Source organism: Convolutriloba macropyga, chromosome 14, assembly GCF_964194025.1.
Source record: "Convolutriloba macropyga chromosome 14, txConMacr16.3, whole genome shotgun sequence".
NCBI lineage: Eukaryota > Metazoa > Xenacoelomorpha > Acoela > Convolutidae > Convolutriloba > Convolutriloba macropyga.
This window is the reverse complement of record NC_134481.1, coordinates 36,909,219-36,929,915: the sequence shown is the minus strand read 5'-3', so window position 1 is coordinate 36,929,915 and position 20,697 is coordinate 36,909,219. Positions and strand designations below refer to the sequence as shown.

Sequence of the window (20,697 nt, the reverse complement as noted above, 5' to 3'; positions counted from 1 at the left end):
ATTTAACGCAATTTTGAGGCCCTTAAGCTTGTTATGAGTCATACCCACAAATTATAACCCCTCCCTAGGATATAACCCCCAGATAAATCCCCCACTAACGGTAAAAATTATGCCACCCAATAATGGTTAAAATACCATAGTGGGGGATAAATTCTCGTGGGGCGGGGGACTCGAGAGCTCTTTTACATACATATTCTAGAAAGCTCGTACATTTTAGAAAGCTTCCTCAAAAAGGAACTACGAGAGTTTCGAGACCGTCTCGCCCTAAACAGAGACCGCCAAGTATGGCTACTGTTGCCAAATCCACAACCTCATCCGGTACCTCGGCTGCCAAACCAAAACTCTTAAGTGCCATTCAAGTTGAGGGTCTTAACCCTACGCAACGACATAGTATGATGGAACAAGAAGCTTTGCGAGGATTAGCGGCTAAGGAAAATTTCAGTGCTATAAAGTTGGGAAAAATGGAAGCGAAAAAGAAGGAGCACGAGCACAGTCATCTGAACCCTTTCAATAATACCCCGATGTTGATCATGGTCAAAGGACGCTATCATGTCCAAGTACGACTAGTTGCACCAAGTGTAAGATCAATGAATGATTCCGACTGCTTTGTGCTGGTCACGAAGCATGATTTGATGGTTTGGAAAGGCTCTCTTAGTAATATAGTTGAGCAGAATAAGGCGATGGAGTTAGGGAAGTTGATTCATGATCGAAAGGATTTGGGATGTGTCGCGGAGTTGTTTGACGTTGTAGATGTGGGCAAGGGTGCTCCTGATGAGGCGATTCTGAAAAGGAAGTTTCTGAAAATCCTTGCTACTGCGAATGACAATCACTTGTAAGTTTTGCATTTTAATCTTGAAGTGAAAGTTTATGTATAGGCTACGTGACTGAAGAAGTCACGGAGAAAATCTGGCATTAATCGAGAAAAGCGTAGGAGTTCGAGATGCAAGCCAGAATTTTGAAGTGACTTTAAGAGCGAACTTCGAGTTTTTAAAATCTGGCTCTGTATATAGGAAAATCTGACAATCTAGGACTGGCACTGCAGAAATCTGGTATTTGAAACTTGTAAGTTCCACTGTTCATTTACCATGCAAAATAACTGGTTCGATATGATAACTTGTTCGATTAAAAGTTGTTTGCTGTAAGAAACGTATATACGTTATTAATTGCTCTTGAACGAAGTTCATAGCAATTATTGTAAACGTGTGTGTCTTTTTTATGCAAAAATTTTTGCTTGTCAATTTTGACTTTTCGAGTGACTTTTACGCCCTTGACTTTTTGCGTTCTGTATGATCTAAAATTCTCTCTCAATCACAATTTCAAGCAGCTGAATTCAATTGGCGGCAATTTAATATTAAAAGTCAAATGTAAAGTGCGCCGAAACTGGTGCCATTTTTTTTACTTTAAATCTTATTAGTGGTATATGTTATCCTCTGTGGTTATTGAAAGCCCACTATTGAACTTCTTAGTCCCATTTAGGCTCCCCCCCCCCCCCCCCCGACTGAAGCAGGCTCCAATTGCTTAGAGCTCCCACTAGTCGTTCGAGAGCAATTCCGACGTTTAGTCGGTTATGTTCATTTCTCTCACTTATGCATTCGAGGTCTTAGCTGGTAGCAAAAACGTTATGGAGAACTCCTAAAGAACGTTAATAATTTTGTTTTAATGTCATGCTTTAATTTGACAAAGTTAACTTGTGAAAAAGTGCTTAAATCATAATCATCATCTGCTATACTGAGTTTGAGGTTACAATAGATCGGTTCTGATGAGAGGGCAAAATAACAAATGAGCCAAAGTGCCCCGCGCATCATTATTCCCAACTGTTCAAATTACCAGAAAAGCAATTTCGCAAGATTGTGCGGAGCATTGGACTTGATTCGATACTATCACAAACTAACAGGATTAAGTACGTCGAGCATGATAAAACATGGTTTGTAATTTCAACTGCTATTTGATAGTCTGACTTTTGAACTTGAGGTCAAAAGGATCCAGTTTGCCTTTGATTGGTTATTGTGAGCTTGGGTATTTTAGCACATCGGGTATTTTGCATTGGGTAAAATATTATGCAACTGTAAGTTGTAGTCTTAAGTAAACTTGAATATTTAGCGAAGACGAGGACTACATGGCACCTGTGAGCGAGTACATAGAAGATGAAGATGTCTGGTTCGAAGACAGCATCACAGCAACTAACAAAGTATACGAAGTTGACACTACTAATAACAACGCTGATCTTATTCCTCTCTTAGACAAGAGCTGCTGTCTGTTGCAACACAGTCTCTTACAGTCGGATAAGAGTCTCCTGTTTGACTTCGGAAGTGAAGTGTACGTGTGGTTTGGCAAGAACGCGACATCTAGAGATAGAGCTGTAGCTCCCCTTTTAATGGACCAGTTGGTGGAGACTGGCTATGATTACAGGTAACTTTTTTAATTGAAATTAATCGTTCAGTGTATTTAACAGTTTAATAATACGTATCAGAGAATGAGGTTCTACTAATAATTTTGTATAAATTTTCGAATATTTGGATGTTGGCAAAACTCTTAATGGTTTCGAGCTTTGAAATCAGTTATATGCATTTGATCATTTTCTTGAGTTTCTGTACAAGTCACACACTTTCTTAGAAGTCTGAATTGAACTTTTTAATGAGGTATGAATTGGGTTATGATAGCGGCCACTAGTTGACCACTTCAAAAATAACTCTAAATCAAGATACGCGTTTTATAATCCAAATGATTGTATTGGGGCGCTGTCTTTTTTCGACTTGGAGAGTAGTTATGATGCTCTATTCTTTAACAGGCCGTGTTCTAAAACAGGATGTAAAAGTCAATGCCCCACGTGTTAAAGTTTGGTTTTCGTTTGTTGTTGAACAAAATTGAAGAGCAGAGAGAAGAGAGAGCGTTGGTGGGGGTGGAATATTAGGCGAAATGTTGATTAGGCGAACGGAATTCTCAATGCTATTAGGCAAAGACCCTGAGGTAAAGTTTTGTGTAAATTAGGCGAATGACAATGGAAACACTTGAAGGCGATACTTCATAATTCACTCTGCTATAAACTTGTCAAGTGTCCCTTCCCTAACATGTCTTTACATGTAACAGATTATCAAAAGTGAATGCAAAATGTATCATTTTTTCAATGCATCTCATTGCTACTCAGTGTCATCGCGGTCAAAGATTTTGATTTTAAAAAAGCAACAGGGAAAAGTAGTTTTTAAAATTACATTAAAATTATTAGTAGCTTCAATATTAGTAATTTAGAACTATCTGTTGGAAAATTGCTCGGATGATTTTTAACTATATCGTGAGATAGATGCTCTTAATCCAAAAATTGGTCAATATTTGATATTTTTTGAGGCTACAATTTTTATAGTCACTCGAATACAATATATTACCAAGCGGATATTGCAGTACCTCCTTCGAATTTTTTAGTGGGTATTCGCCTATTCTACAAAACATTACCTCAGATTTTTGCCGAATGGGTACAAAATTCTTTTCGCTTAATCGAGTTTTTGCCAAATATGTTACTCCCCAGTGTTGATTGTGTTCATACTGATTTCCTATAGATCAGACAGAAAATTAGATAAGTTAAAAATTTCTGTTTAAAGTCAAGTTCAAGTATTTAATTTAATCAAAATTTTTTCGCTCTACGCAATGTTACCGTTTCGATATTTTTTGTGAAATCCTTATGACTTCTCAAGGTAAGTTTAATTCTTCGCTCATTCTTCTCAGTTTAAGTTTAATTCTCAGTGCTTTCAAATCGCGACTGCTCAGCAAAGTAATCAAAAATGAAGAGTCAATATAGAAAAACTCAATCGAAATTAGAAATGAGATAAAACCTTTCAGCCCAGTTTGAGTTTTGTTCTAATTAGTTTCAGTTACCATTTCTAAACGCTTATTGCTAATGATAGTAGCCCATGTATCCGCTCATTGACAAACAGTATTCTGGCTAACTACCAAATCTAATTTTGTTTTCCTAACTTTTTCGATCCAATTAAGTGCAAAGGGGTCTTTTACAGCTGCTTATGGCAACCTGCGGGATGTTTTTGCTGTGAAAGCAGATTTTCTATCGCTCGATCTTGCTAACCCGCTTTTGCAATTTTCCCGATTTGATCTAATTGTTTTTTGTAGATCGGCTACGTATTTTGGCGCATTGGGTAAGATGTTATGTAATACTGTGTAAATTAGCTATCATCACAGTTAGCCTAATCTCAATGCAGTTACAAGGTTACCTACCTAACTTGCTTTGTAATCAACATCACAATAATTCCACCATTATTACACCTTCTAACGAAATGATAGCTTTGATCTACCCCTTCTGCCTGTTGTTAGGTAAAGCTTGTTTACGTCGTGATTGGATTCGACAACGAAAGCTTAAGGCTTCTAAACATATATGAGAAATATTTTTGAGGATTCTCTATACCTGATAGAGAACCAACATTTGCTGCTCGAAAATCATTAAATTAATTTTAATCTATCAATACAGCGATGGCTATTGGGTAGCAGAAAAAAAAACACATTTTGAGTGAGAATTGACTCAATTTGAGTAGCTCAAATTAAATTAAATTAAATGTGTATCTGTTGCACTGAGATTGTTTTCTTTAGCATTAACCGAAGTCAAGTGAAGTTAAACTTTTTGTAAAAAAAATTGTCTTATGAGTTGCGTCACAATTTGGTTCTAATTTGCTTCTAATTTAACCCCAAAAACTATTATACTTTGTTAATAGCAATCGGGTGTCCTTTGTGGTAAACTGAGGGGGGTACTGGAACAGTAATCAGTCTTGGAGCTATAATCACTGTTGAAACGCTGGCTTTTTACAATTCGAGTGTTTATAGTTCAATCCTGTTTTCTGTAAGATTTTCTGTTCGCCCATTCTGACGAATTTTTAAATTTTTGAAGTGGGATTTGAAATGGTTTGGCTTCGATTTATTTGGCAATCTAACAAGTGAAGTTAATTTGATCTGAAAGCGTAATTCAAAAGCATAATTCAAAAGCAAACATGGCAGTTTTGGATCCAAATATATTGTATTTTCTAAAAGATTTTCTCTTTATTTTTCTTAGGATGGAGCTGTGCGTCTTTTTAATGCTTGTTGTTAAGTGTTCTTTAACTCGATTTAATAGTTTGGAGCTCAAGTTTTGGAGCAATTTATGCACGCTTGAAATCTTGTGTCCTTGCTCTTTCATTATAGGCTCTTTCATTATACTCGGTCATTATATTAAGCATGCGATCAAACGGGAGTTCATTAATACAAGTCATAAAAAGCGTCAAAATTTTTCATTCTTTAAATCCTAGTAGTGGTCTAAAATAGCTGCCTTTCAGTCCAGAGCAATTTGATGATAGTTGGTTTATGTCTTTTAGTTTCTGTTGCTGTCAAGAATGAAAAGAACTGTTTGTGTTCCTCTTCATTTTGCTTTCTCTTTTTGGTTAACTTTTGTTTAGCGTTAGAAGTCTAGTCTAGTTCAGCTCTGGCCAGGTCTGAGTTTTCGTCTGAGTTTTTATTTCAACTTGCTTTCTTTTGCTTTTGTTTTCGCTTGAACAAAATTTTTCGTCCTTTTGCTGTAACCAAGTTTTTGGAATTCATTATGTTGTTGCTTTTAGTAAAAGCAATGTAGTTAAGGATATGAGAAAACGCTGGCCTTTCTTACGTAGTATGAAAGGAAATTTTGCTGTTTATAAGAGTCAGTTTGACTTCTGTTCTCACTATTGATTTAATCACTCGAACGAGGTTTGAAGCAATTAATGTAAAGTGCCTTTTTATCCAAAATTTTGCTTGACTTCTTGATTTTTGCGTGTGATCTAATTTACTCTTGCTCAGAAGTTAAGTCTGATGCTTAAACAAAAGCCATTGTCTGATGCTGAAACAAAAGCCAAAAGATAAGATGTCACAAGGCCCTGATTGCCGAGTGGTTAATAATGTTCAATCTGTCACGCAGGCTTGAAGTGTTTTTTGAACCATAAATATAGGCTACAGTCCCCTCTGAATTAAATTGGCCGCCTGTCGTTCGACAGCAATTTGTCCCGCGTTAGTCGATTCAAGATGATAAATAAGGATGATCATAAAGATGATGAATCATTTTCTTGATGGCTTTTGCTTTCAAAATGTTTGCAAACGTCGTTGTAATTTAATTTAATTCTAATTCTCGATTGTTCTTAATGAAATCCCGGAAAGACGTATTTGCTGTATAATTCAAAAATATTGAATTGTCTTGATTTTTTAAAATTTTTGCTGAGGTGTTTAATTGCTCTCAAACGAAGTGTAGCAATGATATTAGTCCTGTTGGTGTTTTTTATGCGATTTTTTGCTTGAACGATTTTATTGTTTGACCCCTTTGCGTCCTCAAAAAGGGGATAAACAGGTAGCTCACAGCGGGCATTCAGTGCTCTTAGAGCCTTTCAGCTCCCTAGTCTCCAAATATGCAATTCACAGAAACTGAAACTCTTTTGGAGACTTATACTTACGGTGTGAATCGCGGTTCGGATCTATTCTGTTTCCCTCTGTCCCCCCCCCCCCCCCCTCCAGCCACTGTTGCCCCACCCCCATCAGCCCCCAAATTCGCCCCCCCCCGCAACTGCGCTCGCCTCAATTAAGCTTAAGCTAGCCTCACTGTACCGTGGCTGGCTACTGACGAAGCCAACCGCTCGCCGGTCGTTTGAGAGCAATTTGCCCGACGTTAGTCGGTATGTTCGATGTGTTAAAAGGCTCGGTAGTTGGGTAACAAAAACGCAACTTGGTTTGCAAATCTTTTGAGACTACCCCTTGGCATCTTGGTGTCTGTTGTTAATTGCTCTCCAACGAAATGCGTAGCAGTTATAATAGTCCTGCTGGTCTTCTAATACGGTTTTTCGTACTATCGATTTTTTGTCGAATTGTTTTTTTTTCAATTCATCATAATTGAATTTGCGTGACTTTTGTCTTGATGATAGAGTAGTTTAAAACCGCAGACCCCTTCTCAAGTCAGGCTCTGTTCTGTGCGTTACGTCAGTTTCTAATCTAATTGGATTGAGTTCCCTCAGGTCAATAATTGTTGGACACACTTGACTTTACTTTACTCTGGAAATGACTATTTCGCTAACTTTGGTTGGAGGAGTTACGATTGACTGTGGGGGGCATCTTTTTATCATTGAGGCATCTGCATATTCGTGGGCAAATTTCATCTTGAATCAATGCACGCCTCACGAATTCTGATTCGACTTAAAAAACTACATCATTTTGCCAAAACTGAGCATATTTCGCTTAGTTGTTTGGTCTTATCAGTCTTTTATATTGGAAGTATACGAAGCATTCGCATCTACTTTCTGATTAATAGCCGCCTTCATCTATTCAGCCGGCTATTATAGCGCTCCTATTTTTTTTTTACAATTCAAAGAATTTGAATTGTATTGGGGCGCTGTCTTTTTTTTTTTAAGATCTGTTCACACATTTTCATGATTTTTGAAGTCAAATTGGAGTAGTGATTTTGGTCACGCCGAAACAGGAAATGGAGCGAAAAAGCGAGTGGTTTTGCGGCGTGAAATTTTTTCGCTCTAATTTTAAAGTAGAGTGAGAAAATGGTGTGTGAACAAAAATTCGCTTTCTCGCTAGTGGTTTTTTGTTCACATGCGGCAATTTCACTTTGATTTTCTGTTTTTTCGATTTTTTTGGATCGGGTTTTTTCTAAATGGTTTTCTCAATCCATTAATAGCTCATTCTAGGCCTAGTTTTTTGTGTGAACCAAATTTTCATTTCTCGCTAGTGGTGTTTTGTTCACATGCGGCATTTTGACACCGATTTTTTGTGTTTTTTTTTAAATTTTTTTATTTGATTTTTTTAGAAATGATTTTCCCAATTCGCTCATAGTCCGTTATAAGTCGTTTATTGTTTAGTCAATGAAAATTCTTTGAATTGTACGTCAGGACTTGTCCTGCTATGTTTTTTTACTTCGTCGAATAAAAAAATGTTTCGCTTTACCTCATTTTGCCGCCTTTTCAACATTTTGCGTGAAATCTTTTTGACTTCTCTAGGCTAGTTTCTCTCTTCTCTCATTCTGCTAAAAGTGATTTTGAACATCAGTTGCTCAGCAAAGCAATTCAAAATGAACAGAGTTAGTACAAAAATGGATGTCAGAAATAGAAACGGGATAAACCCATAAAGCCCAATTTTAGATGCCCGCTATTTGAACGTCGTTCCTATAGGTCTTATTTACCATCTCTAATGCTTATTGTTATTGATAGGAGCCCCTGTAGCCTCTCTCTAAGAAACAGAAGTATGTTCAACTACGAAATGCCTTCAAAATAAATCGGACTTAAAAAAATGTTTTTGTACAAAAATCTTTCTTTTTCAATATCTTCTGTTATTTCAATCCCAATCATGCTTATTGGAATCAACGGCGGCTATTTTCCGGCAATCTGCCGGGTATGTTTTAATCCGAAAACTGATCTTTTGTAGAAACCAAGCTGACATTGGAGGGGGGAACTGTGATGAGTTCGTGCTGTGTCCGCTGTATCCCTTAGACGATGAGGCATCCTTGAGTGGGGAGAGTAGACCTCCCTGGATAATCTGTGGCAAAGTGACAGAGAAGACTGAAACTCTCCTATTCTCCAACAAGTTCACAGACTGGCCCGAAGCTGGATTCTTGAAGGAGATTCGAACTGCCAAGAACTTCACAGTGAGTTTTTTAAAATCTCCAACACATCACATCGAATGAAATCAAAACAATTTTAAAAGTTTGCCTATAGAGCGTTCCCGGTAGCTAAGTTAGTTAAGTGAAACATGTAAGCGGTAACAATGAACTTATGAGACATGGTTAAAGGCAGACCATTTGTCATTTTGAAAGGAATAATTTGCATTAAAACGAATTTCAATATTTAGCTAAATAGTCTGTACATGTTAGCAACGTATTTAATTCCACCATCACTTATTTCGTGGACAAGCTTTTACGGATTGGATGTGAAAAATTGATGCTCAAGGATGTGAATGCAAAATTACAGGACTGTTATCCTTATTAACTTGTAGAATTTCATGTGAATGACTGTTCGATAATATCAATAGATGAAAAAAATCTTACTATTTTAGCCTTTTTACCCTTGCTTTTTTGAGTAGGCAACGCACAATGAATCGCGCATTACACGATCCAATGAATTTTTAGTGTCAAATTTAGGATTTACATATTGATAAACTGGGTTGCAGTTGTAATTAGCCCTGTTTTACAGGATGCGAAGTTTGCTAAAGTGTCGTTGAATCCAATTCACGATCACGATTTTCGAGAGTTGTTGAAACCCAATGACCCGCTGGATAAGGGTTTCATTGTGGAGGCAGTCAATGTGGGAAGAGGAGACTATTGGAAAGACCCGATTGAGCTGAGGTATAGCATTAAGAAATCCTTCAAGTTCTCAATGGTTGATTTCCGCACGGCAACAATAGATACAGAATTTTTGCAGATTTTATTAAAACTATGTTTAATTGCTTTCGAACGAAGTTAGAAGCAAGTATTTTAAACTTGAGATTTTTTGTTTTCATTAATAGCCCCACAGCGATATCTGGGGCTATTATTGGTCTTCTCTTGGTTTTTTAAACTCAAAGCATTCAAATTGTAGTGGCGCGCTGTCTTTTTTATTAAGACCTGTTCACACATTTGCATGAATTTTGAGTCAAATTGAAGTGATGATTTTGGTCAGGTCGAAACAGGAAGAGAAAACTAGAGCGAAAAAGCGATTGGATCTGAGGCGTGAATTTTTTGCTCTAATTTTCGCGCAGTGGGAAAAAGATATTTGAGCACAATTTGTTTTCTCGCTAGTGATTTTTTGTTCACATGCGGCCTTTTGACATTGATTTTTAATATTTTCAATTGTTTATCTGATTATTTTTTAAATAGTTTTCCCAATCCATTCATAAACCATTATCGGGCAATTTTTTTTGCTTAGTCAATGACAATTCTTTGAATTGTGTCAGGACTTGTGCTGCTATGTTTTTTATTTCGTCTACAGGATTTTTGATACAACCATATGACGTCATAATCACTTCAAATTTGCTTTTTGTTCATTCGCTCATGCAATTTCAACTGAATTGCGTGCGTGACATCATTTTTCACTCTTAGTCGAGCGAGTTTTTTGTTCATTCGCGTGATTAAGTTTTGGTCACACGTGACTTACCTCACTCTCAAACTGACTTTTGTTTATTTTAATTCGATGCGATAAGGTTAAGTTGGTGTGTGTCACTCTAATTGAAAGTTATTTAAGAGTAGCTAACAGAAGAAGCAATAAGTTACAGATTCTTAATCAAAATAGAACATCTCTGCATTTTATGAAAAGAAATGCATTTTTGGTCTATTCTATTAAACCTTTTGAGACTGCAGGTGTACAAAGCTATTGTGGCTATTTTTGGGCAATCTGCCATCTATGTTGCAAAATTTTTGCTTGATCGTTTTGACTTTCCCCACTTAAGCGATTTAAGTTGGCTTTCCGTCTTCAAAAGCGGGATGAACTGTTAAAGTCTGAGGGCCTTTATTCACTGAACAGCTTTCCTATCTCGACCATTTTTACCCTCAACACCCCCTTCTATGGTCACCCTCTGAGGCTATGGTTAAATCAGCTGCGACGAAAGCCAACCCATTACTGGTCGTTCGAGAGCAATGTTTTTGTGACGGTGGTCGATTTTGTTTAATTGTGCTGCATTTGACGTAGCCTGACAATTCTAGGAAGTTTTTTTTCTCTCAAATTAGGCCTTGGAATATTAAAATTAAATGAGATAAAAATTGATCCTGTCGAATCTTTTAAGCTCCTGATAGACCTTTAGTGTCCGCCAAATCAGCTTTATGCATAGCCACGTTAGCTATTTAAGCCGACAATTACTGCGCTCGTGTTTTATTGCTCTCAACGGAATCTGAAGGCATTGCTGCATTCGTATTTTGCAAAATGTTTGCTGGACCGATTTGACTTTTCGAGCTTAACGCTTTTTGATTATTGCTGTCTATTTTGATCTCACTCACAATTTGAAACAGCTGAATTAAACTTGAGGCTGATCAAGTACTAAAAGTCTAATAAATAATGAGCCGAAATTTGTCCCAATCTTTAAATTTGTATACAATTTGTCTATTTTGAACTCAAAGCACAAAGCTTCAAAATAGTTACAATGTTTGCACATTGTAACTATTTTGAAGTCGAGCTTGAGTGGCGATTTTAATTGCACCAAAACAGGAAGGCGAGGTAAACATCGAGTGGTTCTGTGGCCTGAAATTTCTCACCTATTGTTGAAGTAGAATGAAAAACCGTTTTTAACCGTTTTCTTCTAAATTGTTTTTAGGTCCTTTCCAAGTCATTTGGTTGATGAAAACTCTACGCTTGAAAAGTAGTTCAGGACTTTATCTGCTTTTTAAAAATTGATCTTCCTCGAATTCTTGCTCTTTTCCGATGGAAACGTCATTTTTTGTTATGACTTGTTTTTGACCGCCTGAAGAGCAGTGCTAGTAAAGTATTCTTCCTCCTGTAATCGGATAGGCGTGCGATAGTGGGTGGAGACTCGATTGGACCAACCAAAATAATTTTGTGAGTGTTAAATAACACTATTTTAGAACTTCTGCGAAACCTTTTTCAATCACATGAATATACACATTTCACTTGAATATACTTGAAATCATTCTACCAAAATTTTTGTTATTGCTCTCATAGTGAGAGCGATATTAATCGCTCTCAATCAAAAGTTTAAACAGTTGATCTTTATTTGGAAAAGCATTTCTTTTCAGTAGAAATTAATTGGGAGAACTGGTGTCGAGTATTATGTTTAATAGAGCGCTAAATCTGCCAACAACCTTAACAATTTGAGGGCTTTACTTTAAAAATGATGCGTTCAGAGTTTGCTCTGATCCATCTCGTCCATAAAAACCAATTCTAGGTCTGTAACTATCTGCTATGCTCAGTCTGTTTCTCTGCTTGAGAATTTGTCGGATGCTTCTTACTTCACTCACTGTTTCAACTGAATGAACTTTAAATTTTTTAACGCATTCAGTTACGCAATGTGATGAATAATTTCAAAGTCAAAAGATCAAAATCAAAAGAGACAGGATAAACCAATAAAGCCCGGTAATTAAGTCATTGAGAATTAGGTTATCAAAGTTCATTAGAGTGTTTGCTAGCTGACATTTCTATTAAGCTTATTAGCTTTCGGTTTATAAGCTGCATTAATTATAGTTTTAGAGTCTAACTGAAACTGCGCCCAAATTAGAACAGTTTTTGACACTAAGAAAAACAAGAAAAAAATCGGTCAATTTGTCTCAATTTGTGAACTGTTTCTATCTCAATGTCGGTGATGTTGTGAATGGCGTCCATTCACCGGGCTAAAATTTCAAATATGAAAAATTGTTTTTTTTTTAAATTTTTAATAGCCGCCCTCATCTTCTCAGCCGGCTATTATAGCGCTCCTATTTTTTTACTTCGTCGAACAAAAAAAGAATTCGCTTTACTTCATTTTGCCGCTTTTTCAACATTTTGCGTGCAATATTTTTGACTTCTCTAGGCTAGTTTCTCTCTTCTCTCATTCTGTTAAAAGTGATTTTGAACATCAGTTGCTCAGCAAAGCAATTCAAAATGAACAGAGTCAGTATAAGAACTTGAAGTCAGAAACAGAAACGGGATAAACCCATAAAGCCCAATTTTAGATGCCCGCTATTTGAACGTCGTTCCTATACGTCTTAGTTACCATCTCTAATGCTTATTGATATTGATAGTAGCCCCTGTAGCCTCTCTCTAAGAAACAGAAGTATGTTCAACTACGAAATGCCATCAAAGTAAATCGGACTTAAAAAATGTTTTTGTGCAAAAATCTTTTTTTTTTCAATATCTTCTAGTCTTTCAATCCCAATCATGCTTATTGGAATCAACGGCGGCTATTTTCCGGCAAACTGCCGGGTAGGTTTTGACTTTTTGAACTTTGAGTCCTCTTAGAGAATTTATTTCGGCTTGCTGTATTTTTAAGTATGCGATTCACCGAAACAGTTTTGGGGACATTAATTTATGTTCTGATTCGTGACATTACGGGATAAGTTGGTAAAGCCGGAGATAAAAGTCTTGGTAGCCTTAGAAGCTGCCCAATCCAACGTCCTCCACCCTGAGCGCGCACCTTAGATTAAGCCGAATCTAGCCTCCCTAAACCGTAGCTAGAGCTACTAACGAGGCCAACGGCTCGCCTTTCGTTCTCGACTTTTACACCCTTGCCTTTTTCCTTTTGCGTGATCTGAATTTTTCTCTCATTCACAATCATCAGTAGCTGTACTCAAAGGGTGGTAGCTTACACTAAACGTCATGTTTTTTGTGGTTATTGTTGGATATAATAACCTATAATGTGGCGCTCAAAAAACCCATGGGGCTCAAAAATTGGCAAGACCCATTACTTTACCCCACCTCGACTAAGGCAGGTTGCAATAAATTTTAGCTCTCACTGATAGTTCTCGAACAATTTTTTCGACCTTATTCGGGTATGTTTTCTAACACTAAAATTGAGGTGATTAATTTAGTAAACCTTTCCAACTTTAATATATATTTTTATGTAAAGAAGATTTTATATATTAAGTGGCCACGAGTTGAATGAATAAAGGAATTTCGGTAATGGGCGTTCGTACCAAATCAATTAGAGATGGGGAAAAATCGAAATAATGGGGAAAAATTAAAAGTTGATAATGCTTTAAATTGAGAACAATGTATTCTCAAATAACAGGGCGATGTATTTACAGGACTGGATTACTTTACCTTTTCTCTTAAGAAAAAACGAAAATAAAAAATTCAAAAAACAACATTATCGGATCCAGTTGAACTCACAAGAGGAGTTCCGCAAGGAACGGTCCATGGTCTGCTGCTGTTCAATTTATACAAAAATGACATGCATAAGTACCTTGACAACGAAACAGAACTTTTTCAATATGCAGATGACACAATCGTTCTCACATCTAATACCTCAGTCGAAGATGGCAAAAAATTTAGAAATGGAAACACAAAAATTAACTACCTTCAATCAAATGAGTTAAGTCTCGATGCCTCTAAAACAGAATTCATAGTCTTTAGCAAAACATAACGAACTACCAATACACATATGGTTGTTGACAATGTAGTCATTGATGAAGAAGAGGCAATCAAATACATAGGCGTCCACATCGATAGATTATTAGCTTTCCAAGAAGAAACAAAACACATACTTAAAAAATGGCTACCGGTATTAAGACTATTTATACAATAAGAAGAACAATTCCAGTAAATATGATAAAACTCAATCTCAATGCATTCGTCATTCAGTCTATCAACCAAAATTTTAGTCTAACACTGGACAGTTAACTTAATTGGGCAGTTAAAGCTAGTTTCTTTAGAAAAAAGTTCGATTCATCTAGAGATTTGAAACTCAAACATAAATTTTACCTTTGCTTTATTTTAAATTAAAACGAATAAGTTACCTCGGGAGGATTAAAACCAACCAACTGCCAGCATTTGATGAAAGCAGGGGCCGTAAACTTAAACCTGGAAAATCAACAAAAATGAAAGAACTGGACTAGAGTACTGCGGCTATAAATTCAAAAGCTCAAAACTAGAAAATTCATTCGTTAGAAAAGCTTTACAGGACTGGAATACTTTACCTTGTGTCCTAAAAAACCAAAATAAAAAAAAAATTTTAAAACAAATCTTCAATCATATTTTTGAAAATTTAAAAGAGACCCTTGCATGCAGTTATCGGATTGCTTGTCTTGGAAACATGTAAGGTTTAAAAACTTACTTTTCTTGGGTTCCAATTTGAATAAACCAAATTTTTTAAGTATTGACATTGCTATTATTATTGTTACTTTGCACCGCCATTTTGTTTGCACAATCTACTCATTTGTTTTTGCACAGCAATAATGGATTGAATTCACTGTTCTTTTTTTAATTAGGACAGACATAGGGACGCTAGTCACTGGAGACAATTATGTCTAACATTAGTCTGTAATATTTACAATGCCTCAATGAATTTTTAACTTCTCAAAGATAACGAATATAATTTTGTCGCAGTAATTAAAGCAATCGGTACAGTTATACTATTTCTAAAAGATTTGAATATTTTTACAGGGCGCACAAAGTGATCACAACAGGTGTGAAGTGCTGGCCAGTGAGTGAGAGCCAGTTGAGACCGGTTTTGGATGAATCGGTGGACCACGTGGGTCTTTTCCGCGATGACGAGATATACATTGTTAGGTGGAGCTTCTACACCGAACAGACTGGAATCAAGTTAGATAGTATACACTACTAGCAATTTGTAGTTTGAATTTGTAATTTGATTAATAGCCGCCCTCATCTTCTCAGCCGGCTATTATTGCGCTCGTATTTTTTTTTTACTTCGTCAAACTTTTTTTCGCTTTACCATTTTGCCGCTTTTTCGACATTTTGCGTGAAATCTTTTTGACTTCTCTGGGCTAGTTTCTCTCTTCTCTCATTCTGCTAAAAGTGATTTTGAACAGCAGGTGCTCAGCAAAGCAATTCAAAATGAACAGAGTTAGAATAAAAAATTGAAGTCAGAAATAGAAACGGGATAAAACCATAAAGCCCAATTTTAGATGCCCGCTATTTGAACGTCGTTCCTATAAGTCTTAGTTACCACCTCTAATGCTTATTGGTGTTGATAGTAGCCCCTGTAGCCTCTCTCTAAGAAACAGAAGTATGTTCAACTACGAAATGCCATCAAAATAAATCGGACTTAAAAAATATTTTTGTACAAAAATCTTTTTTTTTCAATATATTCTATTCGTTCAATCCCAATCATGCTTATTGGAATCAACGGCGGCTATTTTCCGGCAATCTGCCGGGTATGTTTTTTTTTCTGATGATAATTTCGACAAACATTATGCAGTTTGTGCTAAAATTACAAATGACTATGATGATTTGAGCACCTTTTCTCAAATGTTACCAGCTTTACAATAACTTGAAGGAATTATCATCCTTTAATCATAGAACTTTCATGATGATGATTTCAGCATTCTTTCTGATCCCAAGAGTGCTGTTCTGGCGGTTAGTACGCTTGGCAGAACAACATTGTATGCATTTTAAAACATTTATAATTTGACTCCTTTCTCAAATAATTAGGAAAATTATTTCAATATTGACCTCCACTGACCATAAAAGCACGTCTCATTACAAATATTGAAAAATTTTCAAAAGTTTAACCCCCCTCCGTGACCCCCAACCCAACACACCCCCACCCGTCCACGTTAAATGGTTATGTTTTTGTTTCAGGACTTTAAGAGGCGTGAAACAGCGAGACACTTTGATGAAGCAAGCCCCTAAAGACGAAAAGGTAGCTTATTTCTTCTGGCAAGGGTCCAAAGCCAGCAAATTGGACTTGGGGCACTCAGCGCATAAAGTCATTGATCTAGATCTGGAGGGAGGAAAACAGATTCGAGTAGTCCAAGGCGAAGAGCCGGCTGCTTTTCTGAGATTGTTCAATGGAGAATTAGTGGTCCAGTCATCTGCTGCTATTCTGCAGAAACCGCGTAAGATGAATAACATTGCGCGGCCGTTCCTTCTCAGATTTCGCTGAACAGATATTAAGGTTTTGATCGTTGGACAAATATTTAGCCTGACTTATGGTTCTGTTGCTCATTAAACCTATTAAGGTTTGCTTTGCATTTTTTGCTGTTTCTTATGTCTGCGGTGAAGAACTGCAGTGAGTAATGAGTAACATAAATGTGCTATAGCAGTTCTAATTTTGTCCCTTGCTGTTGTCGGTAATGAATGACGGTTATATTCAACTTTTTATGTTATTAATAGCCGCCGTCAGCCTCTCAAACGGCTATTATTTAGACGCTCTCCTTTTTAATAGCAGCACAGCGATAGCTGGGGCTATTATTGGCCTTCTCTTGTTTTTTTTACAATTCAAAGAATTTGAATTGTATTGGGGCGCTGTCTTTTTTTTACGACTCGAAGAGGAGTATTGGTTTTCTTAAGGTTTTGTTTTACCGGAAATACTATTCGTTCAGACGCTGTTTTGACCTAAAAGCGAAAGTGAGTAAAATTGCCGTGTGAACTAATTTTTTCTGAGCGAGAGAAGTTTTTTGATCATGCGCCGCGTTTAGTGAATGACTTTTTGACTTTAAAAAGTAGTTTATGACTGAATGGCACATATAGATAACCGTTTTTGGCCGTTTTTTCGTCTAAGTGGCCCAGTTTTTTTGCCTGTAATTTGGTTTTTTTGTAGAAATAAGTTTTATTCGATGCAATATTGAAATGTCAACCTCAGAAATTGATGCCACAGTGTTTTGCAGAGCCCGAAAATGCGTTTCAAGTTCAAAATTGGAACATATTTCTTGATTTTTTTTGTTAGTTTTTGGCTTTTTTTTCTATTAATTTCTTCATTTTTGGATCTTTTATTCGTCTTTTTGTCAACAATCAGTTAATATGGCAACTTCCTTTTGACAATTCATATGCTCAACGCCTCTTTCTACCTCGATATAATTTTGTTTTATAAAATTGTACATATGCTAATCCGATTTTGGTAGTTTTTTTCCCGGTTTTTGTGCGTTTTTTGTTTATGTTTTGGTTTTAATCACTAGAAATAGTCTTTTTGTGCAACATGAGCGAGTTTAATTTCGTTTCAATACAATTTCAATCATTTTTTGCGTGAAGTTTTTGAAAAACACTTAAAACTTTTTCGTATATGCAGTATTGAAAGTTTTTTGACCTTTTTTTGCAAAATGTTTCAATGTTTTGTATGTTTGAATTCTGCTTTTTCCTATTCTTGGTTCTCTTCAGGAGAATAGATTTTTGTATCGGATGACTCGTTATCTTTTCTCTGTCTCGAATAATGAACATTGAAATGTATTCGTTTTTCTTGATTTTTTTAAATTTTATTTAATCAGGAATGTCTTTTATGTACAGTGTTCCTTACATTGTGTCCATATTCTTCACATTCTAGTTAGTATCATTCTAGCGTTGTCCTGGCACCTACATTTTTTTTGCGGTATATTGAACTTTTCGGTTGTTAAAAAATTGAATCATTTCAGCTTTTTCTTAGATTTTCGTAATTTCTTTTTTTTGTAATTGTTTTCAATCAACATAAGGCAGTACTGAGAGTTTGCTAGCAATCTTTTTCTGAAATTTCTACTTACTATTTACTGCAACTTTCTTCCGGCCTTGGTATTAATTCAAACGATTTTTTGCCTTTGAATATTCTGCTGCTTATGTCTTGTATGATCAATTTAATTTTGCAACTAGTATGAAATCTTGTTGTCTAGCATATGTACAACAAGCAAGAAGTGTTTGTTGTTTTTTGTCTTAAGTGCAGTGATTTGAAATTTAGTTGTAGTCGTTTTCTGGTGCTTAAATTTGAGCATTCTTTTCGAAAAATTTATCGTAGTTTCTTGATTATTATCTGCCGTTTGCTTTCGCGATCTTTTTGAGATTAGTATCATGAGCTATTTGAGGGAAATTGATAGCCTTGTTATTTTTTTTCAGCTTAGCAGTTATTTGACCATTTTGATTATTTCGGACTTTTTTCGACGTTACCAAACGTTTTCAATAATATAAAATTTTTCTGCATCTTGTTTCTCTTGGTGACCGTGGTTTAAGTTAACAATTTATAGATCAGACATGGAGAGGTAATGAGTTAAAGGTTTAATACAAAAGGTAATGGCTTCCGCTGCAATTAAGGTTTTTGTTTGTGAAGTTTTGACGCTTCGAGTCGCTTCCGGAATTCTTCCGGCTATGTTTTTAAGATCTGTTCACACATTTTCATTTTTTTTGGAGTCAAATTGGAGTGGTGATTTTGGTCACGCCGAAACAGGAAATGGAGCGAAAAAGCGAGTGGTTTTGAGCCGTGAATTTGTTTCGCTCTAATTTTAAAGTAAAGTGAGAAAACGGTGTTAGAACAAAAATTCGGTTTCTCGGTAGTGGTTTTTTGTTCACATGCGGCAATTTCAATCTGATTTTACTGTTTTTTCGATTTTTTGGATCGGATTTTTTTCTAAATAGTTTGCTCAATCCATTCACAGCTCATTCTGGACCTAGTTTCTTGTTAGAATCAAAATTACACATCTCACTAATGGTTTTTGTTCTCCCTAGCAGCATTTTGACATTGATTTTGTTTTTTTTTTGTTTTTTTTTCATCTGATTTTTTTTGGTTTTCCCAATGGTTTTCCCAATTCGCTCATTGTCCGTTCTAGGTCTAGTTGCTTGTAAAGTCAATGAAAATTCTTTGAATTGTACGTCAGGACTTGTCCTGCTAGGTTTTTTTATTTCGTCGTCATGATTTTTGTTACGACCATATGACGTCACAGCCACTTTTTGTTCATTCGTTCATGCAATTTGAACTGAATTGCATGTGTGACGTCATTTTTCGCTCTTAGTGGAGCAAGTTTTTTTGTTCATGCGCGTGATTAAATTTTTGGTCACATTTGACTTACCTTACTCTCAAAAATGACTTCCTCACTTTGAAATTGATTTTTATTTACTTTAATTCAAAGAGATAATGTCAAATGGGTGTGTGTCACTCTAAATGAAGGTTATTTGAGATCAGCTACTAGAGGCAGCAATAAGTTTACAGATTTCAAAATATAACAGATCAGCCTTCAATGAAAAAATGAATTTTTTTGGTCTCCTTTCTACTGTTTTCTAGACTGCCGATCTACGAATCTATTGCGGCTATTTTCTGGCAATCTGCCAGCTATGTTTTACAATTCAAAGAATTTGAATTCTATTGGGGTGCTGTCTTTTTTTTACGACTAGAAGAGGAGTATTGGGGAAGTGCTTTTTTTCATCAATTTTATTGGAGTAAATTTTGAAGCAGGAAATGAAACATGAAAAAAAATTTAGAGTGATTTTGTTGCTGAACAAAATCACTCTAAGTGGAGCGAAAAGAGAGTGGTTTTTTGTTCATATCGCTATTTTCTAGAGAGCGAGAAATTGAGTTGTGAAAAACAATTTTTTAAGCGAGAGAATTTAAATTTTTTGCTCACTTGCGGCATTCTAAATTAGTTTTTTTTTCATTTTTTGTTTTAGAAGTTTGGCTATGATTTTGCTTTAATTTTAGGCTGGTTTTGGTAGTGGTTTGAAGGTGTGTGGAACCTCATATGAATGTTATGCTAATTCGGAGATTTTTCATGTATTTCGCTGATTTTTGGGCTAATTTTTTCAATTTTTTGACGATTGTTTTGTTTTTTTTTGCCTACTATGGGTATTGAAATGAACCCTATTACTTGAGTAGTTTTTTAGATAATAAGTGGCTACAATTTTTTGGTTGAGAAATATGACAAAAATTGGCGAAAATTGAAACTGCTCTTTAATTTTCTTCAGTTTTTCATTTTTCTTTCTGTTTTTTAGACAAGTTTCTTAGCGTATTACGACTTGCCTATTGTTTTGCAAAAATTTAGATACCGTATCGGCTGAAAAGAATTTTTCTTATATTAATGTGCATTTGCAATTTTGAAAGATTTAATAATTTTTTCCAGTTTTTGAGTCCAAGTTGTTTGTAAGAGCTTATTTTTTTTCATGATTTGACTTCAAGCGTATCTAAAAATATCTCATAAGTGGTTTTAGTAGGTATTAGTTGTTTTGACGACGTTATTGTGGCAGAGATAGTTATTTTGGGGTCTCAAGTTATGATAAATTTTGACCAGAATTTTTTATCGTATTTTAACAGATTTTATTTTTTTTTGTTTTTTGTTATGGTTTTGCTTCACGATAATCCTAAATTAGTGGAGGCACGTTTTATCTGATGACTAGTTGGATGGGG

At 35.8% G+C, this 20,697-nt stretch overlaps 1 protein-coding gene across 1 annotated transcript in view; it reads left to right on the top strand.

The window, feature by feature from the left end:
- The window catches only part of LOC142353472 (supervillin-like), a 71,962-nt gene that overhangs the window by 10,590 nt on the left and 40,675 nt on the right, over nt 1-20,697 (top strand). The window contains exons 5-10 of the mRNA XM_075405726.1: nt 218-832; nt 2,101-2,409; nt 8,413-8,632; nt 9,177-9,328; nt 15,045-15,203; nt 16,206-16,462. Of these exons, the coding sequence (XP_075261841.1) occupies nt 218-832; nt 2,101-2,409; nt 8,413-8,632; nt 9,177-9,328; nt 15,045-15,203; nt 16,206-16,462 (1,712 nt within the window). The remainder of the gene's footprint in view (nt 1-217; nt 833-2,100; nt 2,410-8,412; nt 8,633-9,176; nt 9,329-15,044; nt 15,204-16,205; nt 16,463-20,697) is intronic.